The 21191-nt window shown below is 35.9% G+C and overlaps 1 protein-coding gene across 1 annotated transcript; it reads right to left on the reverse strand.

The window, feature by feature from the left end:
• Positions 1-11811: 11811 nt before the first annotated feature.
• LOC112417068 (unknown seed protein USP) lies at positions 11812-13927 on the reverse strand. Its single transcript, XM_024771830.2, has 3 exons — positions 13833-13927; positions 13273-13378; positions 11812-12592 (listed from the first exon to the last, which is right to left on the reverse strand). Exons 1-3 carry the CDS (start codon positions 13872-13874, stop codon positions 11916-11918), a joined length of 825 nt encoding a protein of 274 aa, XP_024627598.1. The 5' UTR covers positions 13875-13927; the 3' UTR covers positions 11812-11915.
• Between the last annotated feature and the right edge of the window lie 7264 nt (positions 13928-21191).

The raw sequence follows: 21191 nt of genomic DNA on the forward strand, positions 1-21191 counted from the left end.
AAAAAAAAACAAGTTTAGTTTTCCAACGCGGTGGCTCCGCCGCCGGAAATCGGCCGGCGCCGCGTCGGACCACCTTCCTCCTTCTTCTCCGACAGAAACTTTTATAGAGAGAGGGGAGAGCATTTTGTGTTATAAGTTTTTAGAGAGAGAAGTAAATTAAGTTATGTGTGTTTTGTGTGTGAGATTGCTATATATATATCCCCCTGATACCATGCGTGCGCCACCGTAATGTTCACCATACTCCGTTGTTTTTTATGCCATCAGATCTGGATTGTTCCAGGATCTGATGGCTACTGTGTGTTTTGATCTTGAATCATGTGTGTGTTCTCCTGTGTGAAATATGGTGTATTTTCTGTTTGAACCGTCAGATCGTTGATCTGACGGTCACTGTGTTTCCTGTGTTATTTCTCTGCTTTTGTGCTGTTTTTTTTTTAAACCGTTAGATCTTAGATGTTGTGGCTGTGATGAGATTTTCCTGTGATTAGATCTAGACCTTCCGATTCATCATACGGTCCAGATTATCCAGTCTGAGCCCACCATTTTTAAAATTCACTACTGTTTTACTTTTGTCACCACTGTTTTTACTTTCTGCACCTTTTTGTTTAAAATTTCCTAAAAAAATTTACAAAAATATTTTTACTTTGTGTTAATCATTTATTTACTGTTTTTATTATTGTTATAGTATATTTGTATTAGTATTTTGAATCATCTCATGCATGTTTAATTTTTGTCATCTTATTTTATTGTTATTATTTTTAGTGTGTATTTAGGAATTGATGTAATTTAATTTGTGCACTTTATTTTTCTTGTCGTTTATTTTCTCTTGAGGCTTTAGCATGTATCTAGGTCCCTTGTAAATATCCATAAATGAGAATATGCACCGACACATGCACCGACACTTTACCTTTATTTCTTGTTACGTTACGACGTTACTTTAGTTTTCACCGTTAGTTTAAAAAATCATTTTCCAGAAAAAATCAAATATGCAAAACTTCAAAAATATTTTCTTAAGTAAAACTTGGTTCGTAACCCAAGTGTTTTCCTTTTTATTTTCTTAATCAAATGCTTAATTGAATTAATATTCATATTAGACTTGATTTGCTTGTAATTAAAATTTGAACAACCTCACCTTATTTTTTTCTCTCATGCCTTGAGGCCTCTAATCTCTTCTTAAAACCTTTTTTTTCAAAATTGTTAAAATCAACCTAACCCACCAAAAAGAAATTTTTTTAGGTGAACTACATTGGTTTTGATCCCTATTCTTTAAGGGTATGTAGGCATAGGATTTTTATCCTTCCAAATCAAATAAAAATAACCAAAAACATACTTCTTCTCCCTCCATTCTTTCACTTAGACTTTTAGGTAATAACTTTCAGATAAGCAATGAATTTAGCACAAGATAAATTAGGTAAGAGGTTCCTACGGAGTACCGTAGACGCTTAGGATGCTAGCACCTTCCCTTCGCGTAACCAACCCCCGAATCCAAAGTCTCGATAAGGGTTTTTACTCATTTTTTTCCCTTCCCACGAATAAAAATCGAGAGTTCAAAGATTGACGATTCAAATCAATTAATGGTTTGTTATCCGAAAATCACGAGCACAGTAATGTTTTCCAAATCATCTTGAATCTTCATTCATGGTTTTCCCACGATCTTTACAAGTCTTCAAGATGTTCTTCTTTGCCGATTTGCATGATTTCTTATTGAATTACATCAAAACACCCAAGAAATGCTATGTTTTGGTAGAATTACATGACTCAATTAGAAAACATTACAAATGTCTTAAAAACAATAGGAATTTTTTTCTAATACTCCTCTATTCTAGATTAAAACTAAATGAAAATGACTAAAAAACATGCTAAAAATAACGTAAGATGACCTTTCATTAGTAGTATAACATCATTGATATTATATAAAGAACGAACATAAATTCAAGTAAAGATAACATTCATATAGAACACTCAGTATAGAAAGAATTATTGTAGAAGAGTGGATTGAATATTTGGCTCAATTGTCACTGGTTATGCTATACATAAAAGATATGGTGATTATGATGAGTATATCTTTCTCTTGAACTTCGGAGGTAATCTAGCCCTCGGTTGTAAATGTTCTTAAATAAATTTCTGCGTCTAAAACTAATTGAACTTGAAATGAAGAGGTTATTGATTGTCGGATTAGGCAAGTGTGCCAAATCATTTATCAAGTAATAAAGTGATAAGTAGAGTATCGTATCCACAAAGATTTTCGTTTCGTCTACACATTTCGCATTACTTATTTGGGAACAAAATAAATAAATAAGATAAGGGTTTAGAGATTTGCAAATTTTATTTTTTTGCACAGAGCAATTTTACCTGTTTTGATTGCAAAATGTTAGCGACTATTTGGATTCTTTGAAACTATCTATTCATTTGTTGGAATTAACTAACAATCAAGTCATATTAAGTTATTCTAAGTAGACTATCTAAGTGATGAGTTCGTTGGGACGTGATAACCTAATCAATTTGTCAAGTTGCACCTGTTAGTCGCACAATGATCCTTAAATGTGGTGTCTTATTCCCTCGGTCTATCCCTCCGGCTGTTGAGTTGCACGTGATGGTCACACGATGATCCTTACGTGTACTGTCTTACTCCATCAGGGGTAATTGAAACATAAACTTAAATTGGATTTCCTAAATTTCCAAAGGTATGGTGGCTAGTGTTCGTAAAGGTTCTCCAATCTATGAATCTTAGAAGTACATAGCACACTATCCCTCTCGGTAGTTTTACAAACGGGAAGCCCTATCAGCGTCTGCCTTACCAAGGTGCAAGGAGAATGGAGTTACTAGGCTGATTTAAGTCGTGAAGTCACTTGTTTTCATAATTAATAACTAATTTACTACTTGATTTCCATCAATATTAGTTATGTCACCTCCTAAGTACTTACTATCAGGGTAGGCTCGCTTGCGTTTTATTTCGCTATTTACTAACTAATTACTTCCTGGTTAGAAAAATATAAATATCAATATTAGACCCTATCACTACCTAAGTGCCTAAATCACGGTTATGCTTCAGAGGAGACAAATCTTACGCATTGCAGTAAAACTAAATAGAGAACATAAAATAACTAAATAAATGAATTAAATAATTATCCAACAAATTAAATAGAGGTTTATCTTAGAACTCTAGCTTAAAAAGATTTAGTTACACATGGTAACTAAAGACAAATAGTAAAAGAAATAAAACATGCCCTAAAGAAATTTGGAGTGAGGAGAGAGAAACTCCTCCCTATAAGCTCCAAGTGTTTGCCTTCCTCTTGATCCGCTTCGATCTGAATGAAAAATTGTGAATAAGGAATGCGGTATTTATAGGGAGTGTTGCCATCTGAACTCGGACCCAAAAACCGGGCTTTTCCAACTAAAAAGTAGGAAAAAGCAATTTTGGCCTGCATTCAGCAATGCTCGGGGCGCACAGGTTGTGCTCGAGGCTCCTGAGTATGCAAAGAATGCATGCTCGGGGAGCATGGACCATGTGTAACGCCCTATTTTATTATTTATTTATTGTATTGAGTTTAGATGTCTTTTTATAATTTAGTCGATTTATTTTGATGACTGATATTTTGTTATGTTATATGTTGATATGTATTAGTAGAAATATATATGTTATGTGGTGTAGAAATTTATTTGTTATTTGGTGTAGTAATATATATGTTATAGAGATATATTTGTTATTTGGGGTAGAGATATATTTGTTATTTGTTATACAAATATTTTATATATATATATATATATATATATATATATATATATATTAAAATAGAATATTGAGATGTGAGGGGCAGATATGGAATAAGGGAGAATATGTTAGGTTTATATAAAGAGAGCTTAGGAATAGAGAAACAGAATACGTGAAAACAATTTTTGGGAGAAAAGGGAGAAACCAAGAGAAGAGAAGAGTCAGAGAAGAGAAAGCGGTAGAACCTTGCGATCATCTAAACTAAGGTAAGGGTGGGACTAAACTTCTATAATCATAAGTATGTAATCCTGAAAAAGGATTTAACCTTGTAGTTGTTAATAGGTTTTGATGTTGTAGAATTAGGGTTTGAAACTAAAATTGATTATAGAAAGAGCAGATAATCCGATGAATTAGGTTGATAATTGGTGATTTTCTAAAATAATATTTTGGGTCAAGTTTTATATGGTTTTGAGTGCCTTATCATGTATAGAAATGGTTAGACAAGTTTTGGAATCAAATTTGGGCATTGGGAAGTCAAAATTGGGATTTTGGGGTGAAAAATGGATTTTTCCCGAGAGCTGCACAGTGACAGCATCTCCTGTTTCATGTTCTTGCGTCTTTTTCACATATTTATGTTTTTAATTGGCCTTTGGTGTAAACATGAAAGTTGTAGATAATTGTGTTAGAGTTCCAGTGGCTTTGGTTTGACTTGAAAATAAGTTTTGGTTTTTGAGTTATGATGAAAATATTTCAAAGAGGTCTTAGTGAAATTTTATGAAAATTCCGGATAACTATTTCTAAGTCAACCCAAAACTTATGGATTGTCTCCAAACTTCAAAGTTTGTGTACTATGAGTTCAATTAAGGTGTTTAATAGTATTTAACCTATGTTGTGATGAATCTATCTTGGTTTGACGTGAATATCTTTAATTGATGAATTATTATATGAATGTATATGTTAATGAATATGATGTTATATGATGTTGTTCATGATTGATGAATTATTATATGAATGTATATGTTGACGAGTATGATGTTATATGATGTTGTTCATGATTGATGAAGTATTATATGAATGTATATGTTGATGAATATGATGTTACATGATGTTGTTTATAATTGATGAATTATGATATTATGATGCGAAGTCGTTGTTACCGTTGTTGTGTTAATATCGTTAAGCTGCAAGTTGTCTAAGTTGTTGAAGTTGTATAAGTTGTTGAAGTTGTCTAAGTTTGAAGTTGTCTAAGTTGCAAGTTGTGTAAGTTGTTGAAGTTGTCTAAGTTGTTAAAGTTGTTGGTTGATGAGTCCTTGCATACTCATTAAAGTTGAGGGCTTGATGCCCTGTTGGATGTATAATCATTCATATTAAGTTGAGGGCTTGATGCCTTGTGAGCCCTTTTGTGCTCTATAAGTTGAGGGCTTGATGCCCTGTGAGCCCTTTTGTGCTCTATAAGTTGGGGGCTTGATGACCTGATTGGTACCACATGCATGTTTAAGTTGTTGTCGTTGCACTGTTAAGTTGATGTTGTTGTCGTTGCATTGTTGTGGATGTCGAGTTGTCGGTGTTGTTGCCGTGTTGTCAAGTTGTTGAAATAATTAATGAGTTGTTCTCGAGGAATTATGTGAACCATTGTTGATGATGATTTGTTGTTGCATTGTGTTGATAAATTCCCTTACTTAAATTATTGCTTATTAGCTTTACTAATGATGAATATATGTTGTTATGTGTTGTTAAATTCTTTTAAAGAATTATATGCTTATTATTATTGAATGTGAATTTCACCCCTTCTGTTTGAATGTTGCCTCTACGTGGGTAACGTGCAGAAAACCATAATTAGATGTTGATGTGAGTTGACTCTCTCACGCGTCATCTTAGGGTCGCTCTGATACGTAACGGGATGAAGATCTTTGCATTGTTTTCCTTTTGTTACGTATATTTATGAATTATGTTGATCAACCACCTAGAATGGAATTTTAATAAGTTGTTTATATTGAGGCCATGGTGCCATTTTGTTGAATAATGAAATGTTTTTCCGCTGCGATGTAATTTGAATTATTGATGAAAGATGTTTAAATAAATAGTAATTCTACTCTATTTATCTTTTAAAGTAGTGTGACATTGTCCCGTGAGCATAGCTCAGTTGGTAGGACAAAGCATTATTATATGCAGGGGCCGGGGTTCGAACCCCGGACACCCCACTTATAAGATGTATTCTAGCCACTAGGCTACCTGACCAAAAAAAAAAAAAGTTGTGTGACATCCTGTTTAAGTTGATTACTCTGATTATTATGTAAAAAATTTCAAGTTGGAAAAACGGGGTGTTACACCATGCTCGGGGGGCTTGTGAGTGTGTTCTGATGCATAAATCTCTGTTTTTCCTTCCTTTTGGGTGTTTGCTTCCATATAAGATGTCTTGAGACATGGGAACACAATTTCTCCCTTTGTAATGCCCTATGAGGTCTCTTGAATATTCATTCTTGATCTACCAAATGTCTTCACTGATCTTTAGATGTCTTGATTTGCCGATTTGCATGATTTTTTCGTGAATTACATCAAAAACATCCTAGAATTGCTATGTTTCGTGAAGAATAGAACTACAAACTCAAATATAGAAAACATTGCAAATGTCCCAAAATCATAAGCAATTGTTCTAATGCTCATCTGTTCTACTGGTAATACCTACTGAAAAACACGCTAAGAATAACGTAAGACGATCTGTCATCAGTTATTTAAGTAATGCAATGATTAAAATTAAAAATAATAATGTTAGCAACAATAAAAGAAAGAAATTGTTTATGACAAAAAATATTATCTTAATTTGTTGGAAGGGAAATTGCAGAAATGTAAAATAATGGGTTGCCTCCTATTTAGCGTATATTTTATGTCTCGAGCTTAAAAATATGTCGATGTTGTGCCTTTAAAACATTTCAAAGCAGGTTCTATTTCTTTTGACTTCAATTCCTTGATCCTCCGCATGCTTCAATTTATGTTGGTTAACTTTTATATACCATTTAATGTGTTCCCATATTTCTTCAACAAAGTTTTCTCGTCTTGTTCTTTCTTTTTCTGATAGAAGCACGTAATTGATCTGGATAAAAATGAAGAAATTTTGAATTGAAATTTTAATTGAGATAAGCTCTATAATGTAAATTAATTAAGATTGAACACCTAAATATAATTAATTAAAAATAAAAAGTACTAAAATTTTCTTAGGATTAAAATTGACACCTAAACTAAGTTGCTTGGGCTCCAGTGGCAAGGAGCTCCTTCCAAGGATGTACCCGGGAAATACCGGGTTCGATTCCCAGGGGGAACAACTCTTGACCAGTGTGCATGCCTCTACGCACGAGTCGAATTAGTTGCCCAGCTTTGGTGAGTCGGAAACCGGTGCGAAAGCAAAAATAAAAATAAAAATTGACACCTAAATATAATTAATTAAAAATTAAAAGTACTCAAAGTTACCTTAGGATCAAAATTGACTCATACATTTGACATTCAATATTTTTTGAAATGATATATTTAACATTTAATGTTGCTTACATATATCACAATTTGATTGCTTGATATCATGGCGGATAAATTACCCCCTAATCTAGAAAAAACCAATTACTAGTCAAACTTCATTAGTATGGCTTCAACACTATTGACGACATGCACTTATATTCCATATAATCCTTCACTTATGTAAGAACCATGTTATAAATTATAAATTGGATGAACATAGTTTTTACAATGCTTCTAAATATGTCATCCTTATACCGGGTTCGATTTTCAGGGAAATAATGCTTGGCCAGTGCGCATGCGCATGAGCCGGACTTTAGTGGGTTAGAAAATAAAAAAAAAAATATATATTTTTCATCCTTTCATGAATATTGCTATTAAATTTTAAATTTCTCTAATGATACTCCATCATGCATAAGCGTCTGTTGTTTTTCTCTCGTTTGAACTTTAACATGCTTTGAGTATAAAGAGAAAACTTGTCAAAAATAACTCGAACTTGCTTCCCCCACACGGCTGACAAAGCTAGTTGTAACAACTTTGGGTTATAGTTTCAATCAAAACCAACTTTGGGTTGTCATAGACCTATAGAACTTTGTTGTGTATGTCTTCAAATTGCAAAGTTGGGAAGCAGAGAAATCGTGACATGATTTGGCAATCGTGACACGATTTTGGTAATGTCGAGAGCTGGTTTTCAGGGCGTTCAATCGTGACACGATTTTTGGCTTGCTGGGCAAGATTTTTAGGATAAGGTTGGTCGTACCTTGGATCGTACGCATCAATCGTGGCACGATTGGGGAAAAACGTGACACGATTTTGACGCAGAAGACAGCTATATAAGTGTTCTTTGCAGATTTTGAAGGAGAGCTTGAAGAGAGAGAAACTTGGGAAATCAAAGGAAGCAACTTTAGGGTTTAGGGTCTTTGATTAGAGTTCTCTTGGGTTGGGAAACATTGTAAACACCTTGGTGAGTGAAAATCATTGAGTGTCTTGTTCATTGGTGAGATTGGGAAAAAAGGGTAGAAATTAGGGTTGTTCTTTGTGAACTTGTCAAAGTTAATTTCTTGTAACCCTTTTGTATCTCTTTGGAAGAACTCATTGATAGTGGATTGGAGAGTTCAATCTCTCCTCCAGAGTAGGTCAAGTTTGGACCGAACTGGGTGAACAATCTTTGGTGTGTTTGTTTCTCTCTTCTCTCCTTTTATATTTTGCTTGTGGTTTGTGCTTTTCACTTTGATTCCTAGATTAGATCTAGGTGCTGTTATTGTTGATTATTGCTTGTGTTCACTTTGTTATTGGTTACTACGTTCCTTTGCTCCACACATCATAGTTTGTATTGGTGTGATTTGAGATCGGAATTCACAACAAACTTTATATTTTCAACTCAGATATGTATAACTTGATTTCCTTAAGGAGACGAGTTTTGAAAAACAGGGTCCACTGGCGTGCCAATTTGTTTACTTGGGTTTTCGGCAAACTATGGGCTAGTTATGATAATTACAAACGAGACTGAAGTAGAAATCTCAGGACATGTTGTGCAAAGGTTTTGATCGAAAACGGTTTGAAAAAGGCCACGAGATGCACTCAAGTTACTTAGAGAGCAGGATGAGTTTTGAAATAAAAAAGGGCACCGTCTCTCGACAGGTTTGAGATTTCAAGTAAAAGCAAGACAAAATTTAAAGGAAAGAGTAAAAGTTTAAACGCATAAACTTTAAGGAAATGTAAAATGCATTGCATTAAAAGTAAATTGGTCTACAAATCAGTTTACATACATTATGTATAACTTGTTTCCCTAGACGCCGGTAGTTTGAGTGTTGTAGAATTTCATAAATGATTTGCGACCCGTTTTCCGGCTTGGAAACTCTTATTTATACTAAAAAACTAACATGCAAAACACTAATCCCATGATCAGCACTTTCTCCATCTTGGACAACCGCTTGCCCCACGTTTCTACTAAGGGAACCTCTTTTGAGCTTGAAATCGTGTTTTCCCGCCTTGAATGCTTGACTTTGACGCGATTGCTCTTTCGGCCTTGCTTTGTTGAACTTCTGACTATGCGCTATAGGCTTGCCATCTTGTCAAAATCCTCCAGTTGAAATGAGAAAGCCTTCGATTCTTTCAAAGTTAAAGGTCAACCAAGTGTTGACCTTATTAAATGAGCCTGTCAAAATTACAGGCTAACAACACGTGCCCGGAAACCCGATTTTTTGTGATTTTGCGATCTTTTAAGTGTCCATATTAGTGATCCAAACACCTAACCCTATCTAATTGAAGTATATTTGAACTTTTATGGGTAGATTAAATTGGTCTTGAATTGAAAATGATTTCGTTTTGAAAGGAGATTAAAAATAGGTGAACTTAGTAAAATGGGAACCCTAAGTGAATTTTGTGAAGAGTTTGTGCTATGTTTTAACTTCTGAACTATTAGATAACATGTAGGAATGTTGAGAAAGGTTGTTGACACGTGAAAACACTATTTTGGTGAAATACTTGAAAAATCAATGTTTTGTGGAAAATAGACGAACTTTATCAAAATAGGTTTTATGATATTCAAAGCTTGTAAATGAATTATATCCATGTTTATATGATGGAATGATGATGAACCAATGACTATTAGGTGTTCAGTAGGATGGATGTCATTATATTGTTACTTTTACGTCTTGTATGCAAAATGTGAAATTGAAACGATGTTGTTTCTTTAAGATGGTAGTCGTTAATGTTTTAATGATTAATAATGGTGTGGGTTGTTGTGAATAGTTTTATTAAGTGTTGTTAATCATTTGGAAATTTAATATGTCATTTTATTTTTATTTGATTCTATCTTGGTGGAATGTTATCTAACCTCCAATGGTCGTTTGGTTGACCGCCTACCTTGTTCGTATGAATGGGTAGACGGCTTGTAGGATTAGTTACTTTGCTTGATTTGTGAGTATGCTTGAGGCTAGCTTTGGAGCTAGCTCGTTTTTTGTTTTGGAGTCTGAGTGTCGGGCTTTGATTAAGATGTCTGTCTTAGTTATTTATGTTTTATGACTTCATGAGATTCATCATTCAGTTTGTTGAGATTTGGAGATTTATTTTGGTCTTGTATTATGATACATATGACATGACTGTTTTGGAGATTAATTATCTGTTGATGAGATATTATGATATTATTCTGCTGCGATGTTTTGAAAATTAATAGAATTAACCGGATGAAATTATTTTTAACAGAAATTCATTCCAATTTTTGTGCTTGAATCATGTATCGACATAGTTTATCCGGAAAAGATGATGAAAAGAGTATCGCTTCATGGCTCATCTCGTTTCGACGAATATATGAGGAAAAAGAATGTTTTTGCTAGATGCCTCAATGCTGATATGATTCCAAGTAACTTAACAAGTACATGACCTAAACAGATTAACTCTAGTCTAATAATCGTACTCACTGCAAGTATAACATTTTTGGTTGGTGATGAACATGGAAGTGAGATTGATGTTTGACCAATTTCCTGAGAATGGGTGCCTCTCGTGTAGGTTCTCTTCTTATTCTTTGGCTCTAATTCCAAGAATTTAATCTTCGTTTCAGTTGAGTGATTTTCACCCAATCTCCTTATGGATAATATAGTGTCAAGTAACCAATCAACATTTTTAAAGTGTCGACAGTTGGTGGATGAGATGGTGCAGGTTAATGAGATCAGAGAAGACACTGAGAAGAGAATAAGAGAATGTTTGATTCTTAAAGTGGACTTAAAAAAAGATTATGATTCAGTGGATCTAGAGTTTATTGGACTATATGTTTGGGAGGTATAGGCTTTGATGTGTGGCAAAATTGGATTAGATCTTGTATATGTATGATAATCTTTCAATGTTTATTAATGGTAGTCCAACGAAGGAAGTGTCAATTAAGATAGGTTTGAAACAAAGCTGACATGTTTTCTCCTATGGTATTTCTTTTGGTAGTAGAAGGATTTGGGTCATTGATGAAATCAGCGAGCGAGTGAGAAGGACTATGGGCTAGGCGATGACAATTTGGAGGTGGTTACTTGAAAAAGAGAATGCACATTAGGAAGATGTTAAAGTTGTTAAGTATAAAGTTTTGCGGCTCATTGCAATCTTACAAGATTTCGGATTCATTCTTGGACATGCATCAATATTAAATCTTTTGAAAAAGAGTTTTTGCCACTTATTATAATCTTGCTTGATTCAAATGATTAATCTTTAGTTGCATGCAGAAACGCAATTCATCACCAAAAATTCAAAGTTACATTATATATTATCATATGATCGAATCTTAACTCATCACAAAGGCTTCCTTAAAATAATAATAATAATAATCACAAGCCTACCACTAGTTTTAACTGCTTTAATTAGGAGAAGCTTAATTTTGATAACACATATGATACTATATATATATAAGATAAGATATGTTATTTTGATAACATATATTATTTCCTATTCATTTCTTAAACCTTATTTGAACACGAGGGGCCCATAAAGGTGTAACTCCTCAATTGGTGTGCTTGGTTTGGTGCGAAAAACATCAGAAATATACTAGTACTCCCTCCGGTCATTATTATAAGTAAAAATCAACTTTATAAGTTCATTCATTAAATGATGTATTTGGTCAATAACATAGACTAAATACATCATTTAATGAATGAACCTAAAAAGTTGATTTTTACTTATAATAGTGATCGGAGAGAGTATCTAGTATCCTAGACACAGATTATATGACACAAGGATTCTCATCAGACTCTCTTACAGCATGATTGGGTACCCATGCAATGGCCTTGTTGCTAACAAAATGACATATTGGAATTGTTCCAGGCTTGACTTTGAGAACTTCATAAAGCACATCAGGATCCATACCTCTCGTGTCATGGTGGCATATTGTTAGTGCCTTCGCTTTAGTTCCATCAGAGGCCACTAAAGGAACTATGTATGTTGATGTTGCATTGACTTGGTGGCAATAAAATACAACTTGATCGAAATTTAGTTTATGACACATCACGGCTTTGTCTCCAATTTTCTTCACTTCCTGTACTATATATTGGTCTTGGTTTTGTGCAAAGGAACTTGAAATCAACTTAATATTTTTTCCAAGCTTTGAAATGGCGAAATCTATCATTGATTCTAGGGTTGATGCGCAATACTTGTGTTCTCCTATAGCTGCTGGGTTCACACAATAGCTATTAAGACTATGTTTTTCACTCCATATCCATGTTCCCAAAGGTTGTCTTATTCTTCCATCAGGTATCCATGCATTTGGTCGTAACGGTTGCTTATCAGAATGCTTGTGGAAGCCTAAGCTCATTTTCTTTCCAGGGTAGAGGTCATGTTGGAAAAAGGCTGTCCAATCTTGCTTGTCAAATTGATCACTAATGGGTACATTAGTTTCGATGTCTGCACCATTAAAAATAAAAAGTATTATTTCCTGAATAAGATATTTAGACGGTTACGATAAAGTTCTCGCTTACTCGTATCTTGAGAACACATGTTAAAGATTTTTAAAAAGCAATTTTGCGATGATATGAATACTTTTTTTACTTTTGAAACATTAAGTGCTCGATTTTTAAGACAGCATTACTTCAATTCGTTAAGTTTCTAAAGTATGTGCTTTGTAGTTGAGCAGTTCAACTCTCGGATTTTGTCTTTTATTACGTTCTTCGTGTCGGGTCTCGAACCGAGTTCCTCTAGATTGTAGGGCAAACCTTGCAACCAAGTGACTTCTCTGGAGACAGGCACCGGTGTTCTGCTCTATAAGATGAAGACATTTTCTTGTGTTTTTTTTTTGTCAGGTATCCTAGTGGCTATAATTCACCTTATAAGGTGAATAATTGGGGTGTCCGGGGTTCGAACTCCGGCCCCTGCATATAATAATGCATTATCCTACCAACTGAGCTATGTTCACGGGACAGTTATTTTCATAATTTAACCACACTAAAATATTAATTATGTCTGGATCGGTCTCAGGGTGTCATTTGACTAAAAACATAATGTAACCTTGAACATTGAAATCATGGCATAATTAGTAACAATATTTCTAAAATATAGACAATCAAAAATAACAAAAGGGGTCTAACCCGAAATAAACAGGTCGAGGAGAGTCTTCGGCATAGAAGTGTTTGGCCAAACGGATTTCCAATATTCTTCTTCAGATTGTGAAGCATCAATTTCCACAAGAGTTAACTACACCAAAATTTCAAATTAAAAGAAAAAGTTATTCAGATTCAGATTGACTTGGCTGCAAAATTTTTATCGACTTGGTTGCAAAATTTTTATCGAGTTATTGACTTCTTCAATTTCATGATGTATATAATTTCCAAGGCTAGAAAGAGTCGAGCCGAGCCAAATCAGATTCAGCTTGGATCAACTCGATAAAAATTGAATAAGTCGAAACTCGACTCGACTTTGTTATGATTTTTTTCTGTTCGAACTCGACTCGATTTAAGTTCACAAACAACTCGGCTCGGCTCGATAGCTCAAGAAATTATCAATTTCTAACGAAAAATCGTTCAAAATATAAAAATTCTATTGAAAACAGACATGGATTCCTTCCTGAAAAAAGTAAGGCAGTAGGTAATTCGTGATGAAAAATGAAATATCTCAAATCAAATATAATAAACTACAGAAAATAGCTTACACATATTAGAAGAACTAAACAAGATAATTGTTTAAACTCCATTTAAGCTACATGCAGTGGTGGTTATAGAAGGTATATGTAATGTGTGTCTATTTGTGTCTATATATAATGAATCAATGGGTGCCTCCGGAGGTGGAGAGAATTCCGCAACCATGTTGAGAGAAATCGTAGCACATGGAAAACCACATGGAGGCTGCTGAACCAATTTTGCATAGTCCAACTATCCTTAGTCCTTACCATTACCTCCTTTCTCCTATACATACATTTGAGTATAGTTCAAGTAAACAACAATCCACATGTCATTCTCCTTTCTTCTATCTAAAACAATGACACATAGGGATTGGAATAGGCCAGACCGGCCTACAGAGGCCTACGGCCTAGCCTACGACAGGCAAGGCCAAGCTAGACTTTTTTCTTAAACAGAGAAGGCCAAGGCTTTTTTAGAAGCCTATTTAACTTAAAAGGTCATGCCACATGCCACTCAAAAACCCTCTTAGGCCTATTAGGCCGACCTATTTAAGTAAATATGAATAATATTATTTATTATTATATTATATTTTGTACTTTGAATTAAAATAAAAGTTTGTTAATTTTTTTTCGGTAATTTAAGCTTATTAATATACATCAGTTTTTTTGCATATTTAATTATGTATTATTATAGACTTATCTTGATTATCAAAGTGAATTTAATCTAATTGATATATTAGTTCCTTAGTCTATTTAAACTTAAATTACATTGCTTATTTAAAGATGTTCATGTAAAATAGGCTTTTAAACAGGCTAGTAGGCCATCAGACTTTCAGAAGACCAGACTCAGGCCTAAAAAGTAAGCATACGACAGACCGCAGAACAAGCTTAGGCCTTCAAGTTGGCAGGCCAGGCTCAGGTCTTGCAAAGCCTACCTTGTCCTAGCCTATTCCAGCCGCTAATGACACATGTCATTATGTTGCACAAACCATACAAATGATTTTTTTTTTATTACCTATAAAAATGAAACTGTAATGGCATTAAAAATTTATTTGGTTTGACTTATTCTTAAATTGGTTTTAATTGACAGATGAGAATTTAAATGAATTAAAATTGGATCAATTCACATCAATTTAAATGACTTAAGTTTTAAATTTATTAACGCTTTTTTACAAATGCTTTTTAAATGACTTAAAGGTATAAGTGTGATTATAAATTTGAGATTAATTAGAATACTCTAACGGTGTAAAACCATTTTACATGATCAACCAATAGAATTCTAACACATATCCACTTTTAAATAAGATTCTAAGTCTGAAAACCGTTGTTCTCTTACCCTTCATCTCTATTACACGGTGCATCTCTATATCTATTCTACTGTTCTTCATCACTTCAATCATAGTCTCAACTCATGTTGGTTCTTGGCGTTTGACAACAAGCTACCGTGCTTTGACGCACAACAAGTAATTGAAGAACAGAGAACCAAAATATGGATTAATCGGAAAATAAGAGGGTGATTGATTGACCTAATTGGAACATAGAAAGGACATGATCTGCCGTCATCGTTCCCACGGATCAAAAACAATGAAATTCTGAAATTAAATCCCCCAATTTCTAATTCAAGCATGTTGATGCTCATAATGTAACAATTGCCTGATTACATTGTTAGTTACCGTGAAGAACCAAAAACTGAGAGTTTTCACAACCTGTGCACTTAAGAGTAAATTTTAGGTTTTTTTTCATTCTTTTTTTTTTTTAATAGTCAAATTTATTCTCGACGAGCTAATGCAAGGAGCATAAAACACTCGCGGCAAAAATGGGAAAAAATACAAGAGAGGCGCCGCAAATATACGGAACACCAAAACACCCAAAAAAGCCCCAAACCACTAGGAATCCGGCCTTGAGGCCGGCATATACAAGCGAACAAAGCGCAGGCATACCCCTGCCTCACTGCCAAAGCCGAGCCAGCACTCCACCAAACAGAAAAGCTGAAAGGCCCCGTAAAACATAGCAGCACCCCACGCTACTGTAACAGAAAAAAAAATAGAAAATTCCAGCTGCCAAACATGCTAGGAGTGAACAAACAAAAACATAAGTTGTTGCACTAAGCACCAAAGCCTGCAGAAATTACGGACGCGTACACACCCTACTAAGGCACCATTGAGGGTTCCAACACCATTAAAAAAATAAACAAATCAGAATGTACATCCTACTCAACATTCACTTCCAAGCCAACACTTTGGCATCCTCCACAATACTATCAACCACAAAATTGATCTCCTTAAAGATTTTATCATTCTGCGCTTTCCACAAGGCACATATGGCTGCTAGCCAAATCAACTCCAACCCCTTTCAACATTCTTATTTCGTCCCCCCCCCCCCCCCCCCCCCCCCAATGGACAAATAGATTGGGCGGGATAAGAAAGAAGCGATCTAACCACGACATCAACTTAAACCACACCGCACTAGCCACATCACAATGAAGAAATAGATGAAGTACGGTTTCTTCCTTTCTATTGCATAAAACACACAACAAAGATTCTTCCAGGTCAAGCACATTCCTCAAAGCGAGATTAGCTTTTGTCGGAACATGGCTAAGGATAACTTTCCAAGCAAAGGTCACCACCTTCGAAGGCGCCAAACTCTTCCACAACTTCTCAAAAGCTCGTTTTTCCTCCTCCCTCCACAAAACCTCACTAAGAACAAGGCCCTCCAATTTTATAAATTTCGATTTTACCGTAAACACCCCATCCTCATCCAATTTCCACTTCCACACATCAACATGGTTAGACAAACTCACCCCTTCCAAATCCTCCCTAAGGCTTAAAAGCACCTCCTCTTCCCACATGAATAGATGCCTTCTCCAAGTGAAAATCCAATCCGTCTCTAGATCCGGCACCACCCCCACCTCCCCTACCATGGCCTCCCTTTGCGTCGAAATCAAATAAAGCATAGGGTACTTAATCCGGAAACATGTACCCCCTCACCAAGTATCATTCCAAAAACTACTAGTTAGGCCATTGCCTACTTTCCGCTCAACTTCCGAATTAAACCAATTAAGCTCACCAAAATCACCAAGCTTAACGAGTTAACCCCCAAACTCCCGTTCCTTTTATTTTGGCACACCAACTCCCATTTCACCCAACTAATCTTCTTAACCCCCTCCCACTCCTCCCCATAAAATTTCCCTTTGAATGTGAATTATCCTCCTCCAAACTTGAACCGGCAACTTCAAGAAAGACAAGAAAAAGATGGGAATAGCATTGAGGACTGAATTTAAAAGGACAATTCTACCTCCAATGCTAATGTGCTTATGGCCCAAAGTATTCAACTTACCACTTAAGTTCTCCACCAACGGCTCCCATGTAGACATACTATGCGAGTTAGCACCCACCGGAAGACCCAAATATTTAAAACGGGCACTCCACATACTACAATTCAAATAATTGAAAGCCATTTCCATAAACTCATTATCCACATTTACTCCTATCAACGAGCTCTTTGAGAAGTTAATCTTGAGCCCCAACGCCATCTCAAAGCCTCTAAAGAGAGATTTAATAACCCAAAGATTATCCACCGTTGGTTTACCAATACACAAAGCATCATCAGCATATTGCAAGTGAGAAACCAGCAAACCACTATCACCAAACGCAAAGCCCTCAAACAAACTACGGTCCACCGCATTCCTCATCAAGCCGCTAAATCCTTCCGCCGCCAAGAGAAACAAAAAAGGGGCAAGGGGATCCCCTTGTTTAAGGCCTCGATGAATGCAAATCTCCTCCGTTGGACTACCATTCACAAGAATGGACATACTCCCACAAAAAACACAAGCTTTCATCCAAGCCACCCACTTGGCACACATTCCCACCCTAATCATCAAATACTCCAAGAAACCCCAATCAATCGAATCATACGCCTTCTCGAAGTCCACCTTAAAAATAAGACATTCTTGCTTTTCCTTCTTCACATAATCCACCAACTCATTCACCACCAAGACCCCGTCCACCAAGTGGCTACATTTAAGAAAAGCCGATTGAGATGGAGAAATAATGGAATTCATCACAATCGCTAGCCTCCTAGCCAAAACCTTAGCTAGTAATTTATATAAACATCCTAGCAAGGAGATTGGTCTAAAATCCTTTAACTCCAACAAGGATGACACTTTAGGGATCAAAGTCACAAAAAATGGCAACATACACTTCGACAACACTTCATTCGCATGGATGATAACAGTCCGTCATATCATATTTTTAGAGTCTTTTTAACTAAGTTTTAATTCCATTATTATTAGTTTAGTACTTAATTTAGAGTCCTTTAAATAAAATGTCATGTTAAGTAGTGTAGTAGTGCTTATTATTACTATGACAAAGGTTTGTGGCATACTTGACAACATAATGTCTTAGTTATTACTATATGAGCCACACGTGCAGCAGACTTGGGAATTAGAAGAAAAACAAGGAAAGAAAATGATGCCACACCACACTGCCATGTGCTAGAATTTATAAATTGGGCTTTTGACCCAAGTGGACTTAGCTGACCCGTAAACAACAAATGGAGGAGCCTGAGAGCATAAAAGAAAGGAGCCGCACAGGAACTAAGAAAAAGGAGGGATTTCACGTTTTGGAATAAGAGTTTGGAGAGATGGCATTTCTAGAGAGAAACACAAGGCAAGGTAGTTAAGAGTAGATTCAATCCAAGATTCATTGAGACATCATGAATCTTGTCATGGAATCTTCATCTTTTCTTCATCCTTTGCAAAGCTATCATAGACATATGTAGCTACATCTACCCTTGTGGATTTTGAGGTATTCAAACAAGCCATTATGTAATCTTTTGATCATTTAATCTTGTTATTCTTGCATTTAATGTTTTATTGAGATTCAAAATGATATGGACACATACTTTTGAATCTAGAAATAGAATAACAATCTATCTTAAGTTATCACTCTAGACATGGATGTTAATATTTGATAATCACTTTTAATCTAGGACTTAATGCTTTTGGGTAATTTAATCGCTTGGAAAATCGTCGATTAAACGATCCGATCGACTTTGCGATTGTTTAATAGTTTGGGAAATCGACTTTTGAATAGTCCATTAGAAATCACGACATCATTTGGACACGAATGATGTTGTCAAGTGATTGTGATAATATCGTTTAAAAAGCTAGAATTCGTTATTTGATCGAGAGATTGCAGCTGTTACGCTTGGTTGATATCTCTGACCCCAAGCGAAATGGTCCTATCTCTTCTCTACTTTATTTTATGTCAAATAGTTTATAGGTTTACACAAACAAACATTTTAAATCCATACACTTAGAACAATATTGATTGTTGAATGGCTTGAATATCGCGCTAGTTCCTGTGGAGACGATATACACAAAAATACTTACTTTTGATTGATAGAAAAATACTACATCGATGGAATTGATCGAACATGATTCACACCTCATCTTTAATCAAAGGAAAAATTATAACCATTCGGGCCCGGGCTTTTACCACCATCGCTATCTCTAACCACCTCCTCAATTTCCAACAAAGAAAAAGGAGCCACCAATAGCCCATTCTCCACTTCGGTTAGGCTCTCAAAGTCAACCCTATCCAACCTCGGTCTATCCCACCTATCCTCCGCAAAGTGATTTGTAAAATAATTCACCACCTTCCTACAAACCTCAAATGGTGACACCACCCAACCCTCATTCTCCTCAAGAGCCTTGATCGAATTTATACTCTTCCTCAACTTAATGCATTTATGGAAAAACTTTGAGTTTGCATCACCCTTTTTTAGCCATCGCGACCTCGACCTTTGTGTTATCAATGTATCTTTCGCCTTAAGAAGTCTCCACAATTCAACTAACTTTCCTTTCTGAAGACCAACTTCCTATTCGGTCAACGTGCCTTCCTCCCCTTTTTCGTCGAGCATTTTGATATCCTCCACTAGCAACTCAACCCTATCTTCCATTCCTCCATACTCCTTCTTAATCTACTCCTTAAGAATGACTTTAAGACCCTTCAATTTTTCTTTTAACACAAAAGTCATCCATCCGAAGCCAATATGATTCCTCCAAGCATCGTCTACCACCCTTTTAAAATCTAAATTTTGGATCCAAAAATTATTAAAGCAGAAAGGTGTTAGCCCCCAATTCCATCTTCCATTTTTAAGAACCAAGGGTCAATGATCGAAGACATCTCTCGGAAACACCCAAAGAGCATTCTCCCCGCACATTAAAAGTTGAAACAATCATTAAACCACCCTATCCACCTCCTTACTAGCCTTGAGCTTCACCGCCTTGTCTTCTAAATCATCAAGCTTGTCAATGATCCCACCTTCCTTCATAGCGAAGGAAACCCCCTCCTTCTTTTGGGTGCCAAGTACTTTCTTGGCCGCTAACACTTTAAGGTGATTCCCTCTACCTCCCTTGTTACACACATGATAATCTTCCTTCGCTTCAACATTGTTGTTAAAAACTATCCAATGCCGGAACCTTGAGATAGTGTATCGTCCCATGAACGAGCTTGTCCACAGGACCTACCAACGCCGCACTCCAGATCATCCTCCTCACTCCAACCATCTTCCCTACCCACCAGATGAGACACCGTTCTTCTATGCGTCGAGCAAATTTTGTACCTCCTTTTGTCACTTTTACACAAATTAGGACTACCCTCCAAATGAACCTCTAAAGCCGGACCCAAATGCTTCTTAGACAAAAACATAGAATTTTTCTTCTTTTTATTCCTTTGTCTTATTTTCAAAATCTTCCGTTCATCCCCCACATAATCTTCAATTGAATCGCTAAACTCTGAGCATTCGTATTCTTCCGAAAGGAACCTAATATTGTTGTTGACCGACAACTCCCCCCTTACATGGAAATTATCGTGAATTAAGGGACCAACTTCACACCTTTGAGGCGAACACTGCTCCTCCAATTGATACTACATCCCCCTAATTACACTAAAAGTTGGCTGATCCTTCCCAAGAAACTGGGCTTTACAAGGTGTAGGCCCAATTAACTTACCCGACCTAGATACCGAATTCAGCTGACCCACAGACCTAGCAATAAGCCCCACCATTGGCTGCACAACTGGTAACCCCACCTCCAACATAACAGGCGCGTGGGAGACATCTCTCATTTTAACCTTCACGCCAACCAAGAGACCATCCCCCATGTCCCCTTCAATTCTGATGCACATGTCCACTTCCTCTCTCCTGTTGTCAACTCCCTTTTCCTTAGTTGCCACATGTATGCTTATAATTGGATCTTTGAAACACACATCCCCTTTTAAGGATCCTATAGACTGGGATACCTCAAAAGTTTCTTCCTTTTCTGGGCTTAACCCCTGAGCAGCCTGCATCAGATTTTGACCAAGGGACCTTATTATACAGACACTAACT

The sequence above is a fragment of the Medicago truncatula genome, chromosome 8, assembly GCF_003473485.1.
Source record: "Medicago truncatula cultivar Jemalong A17 chromosome 8, MtrunA17r5.0-ANR, whole genome shotgun sequence".
NCBI classification, from domain to species: Eukaryota; Viridiplantae; Streptophyta; class Magnoliopsida; order Fabales; family Fabaceae; genus Medicago; species Medicago truncatula.

Excerpts from the sequence above, each read along its gene's own strand:
- LOC112417068 (XM_024771830.2), bottom strand. The coding sequence starts at position 13,874 with ATGGAGTTTAAACAATTATCTTGTTTAGTTCTTCTAATATGT. Across the intron at positions 13,379-13,832 it reads GTTTAGTTCTTCTAATATGT|TTAACTCTTGTGGAAATTGA; the intron begins GTAAGCTATTTT and ends ATTTTGGTGTAG. Across the intron at positions 12,593-13,272 it reads CCTCGACCTGTTTATTTCGG|ACATCGAAACTAATGTACCC; the intron begins GTTAGACCCCTT and ends TTAATGGTGCAG.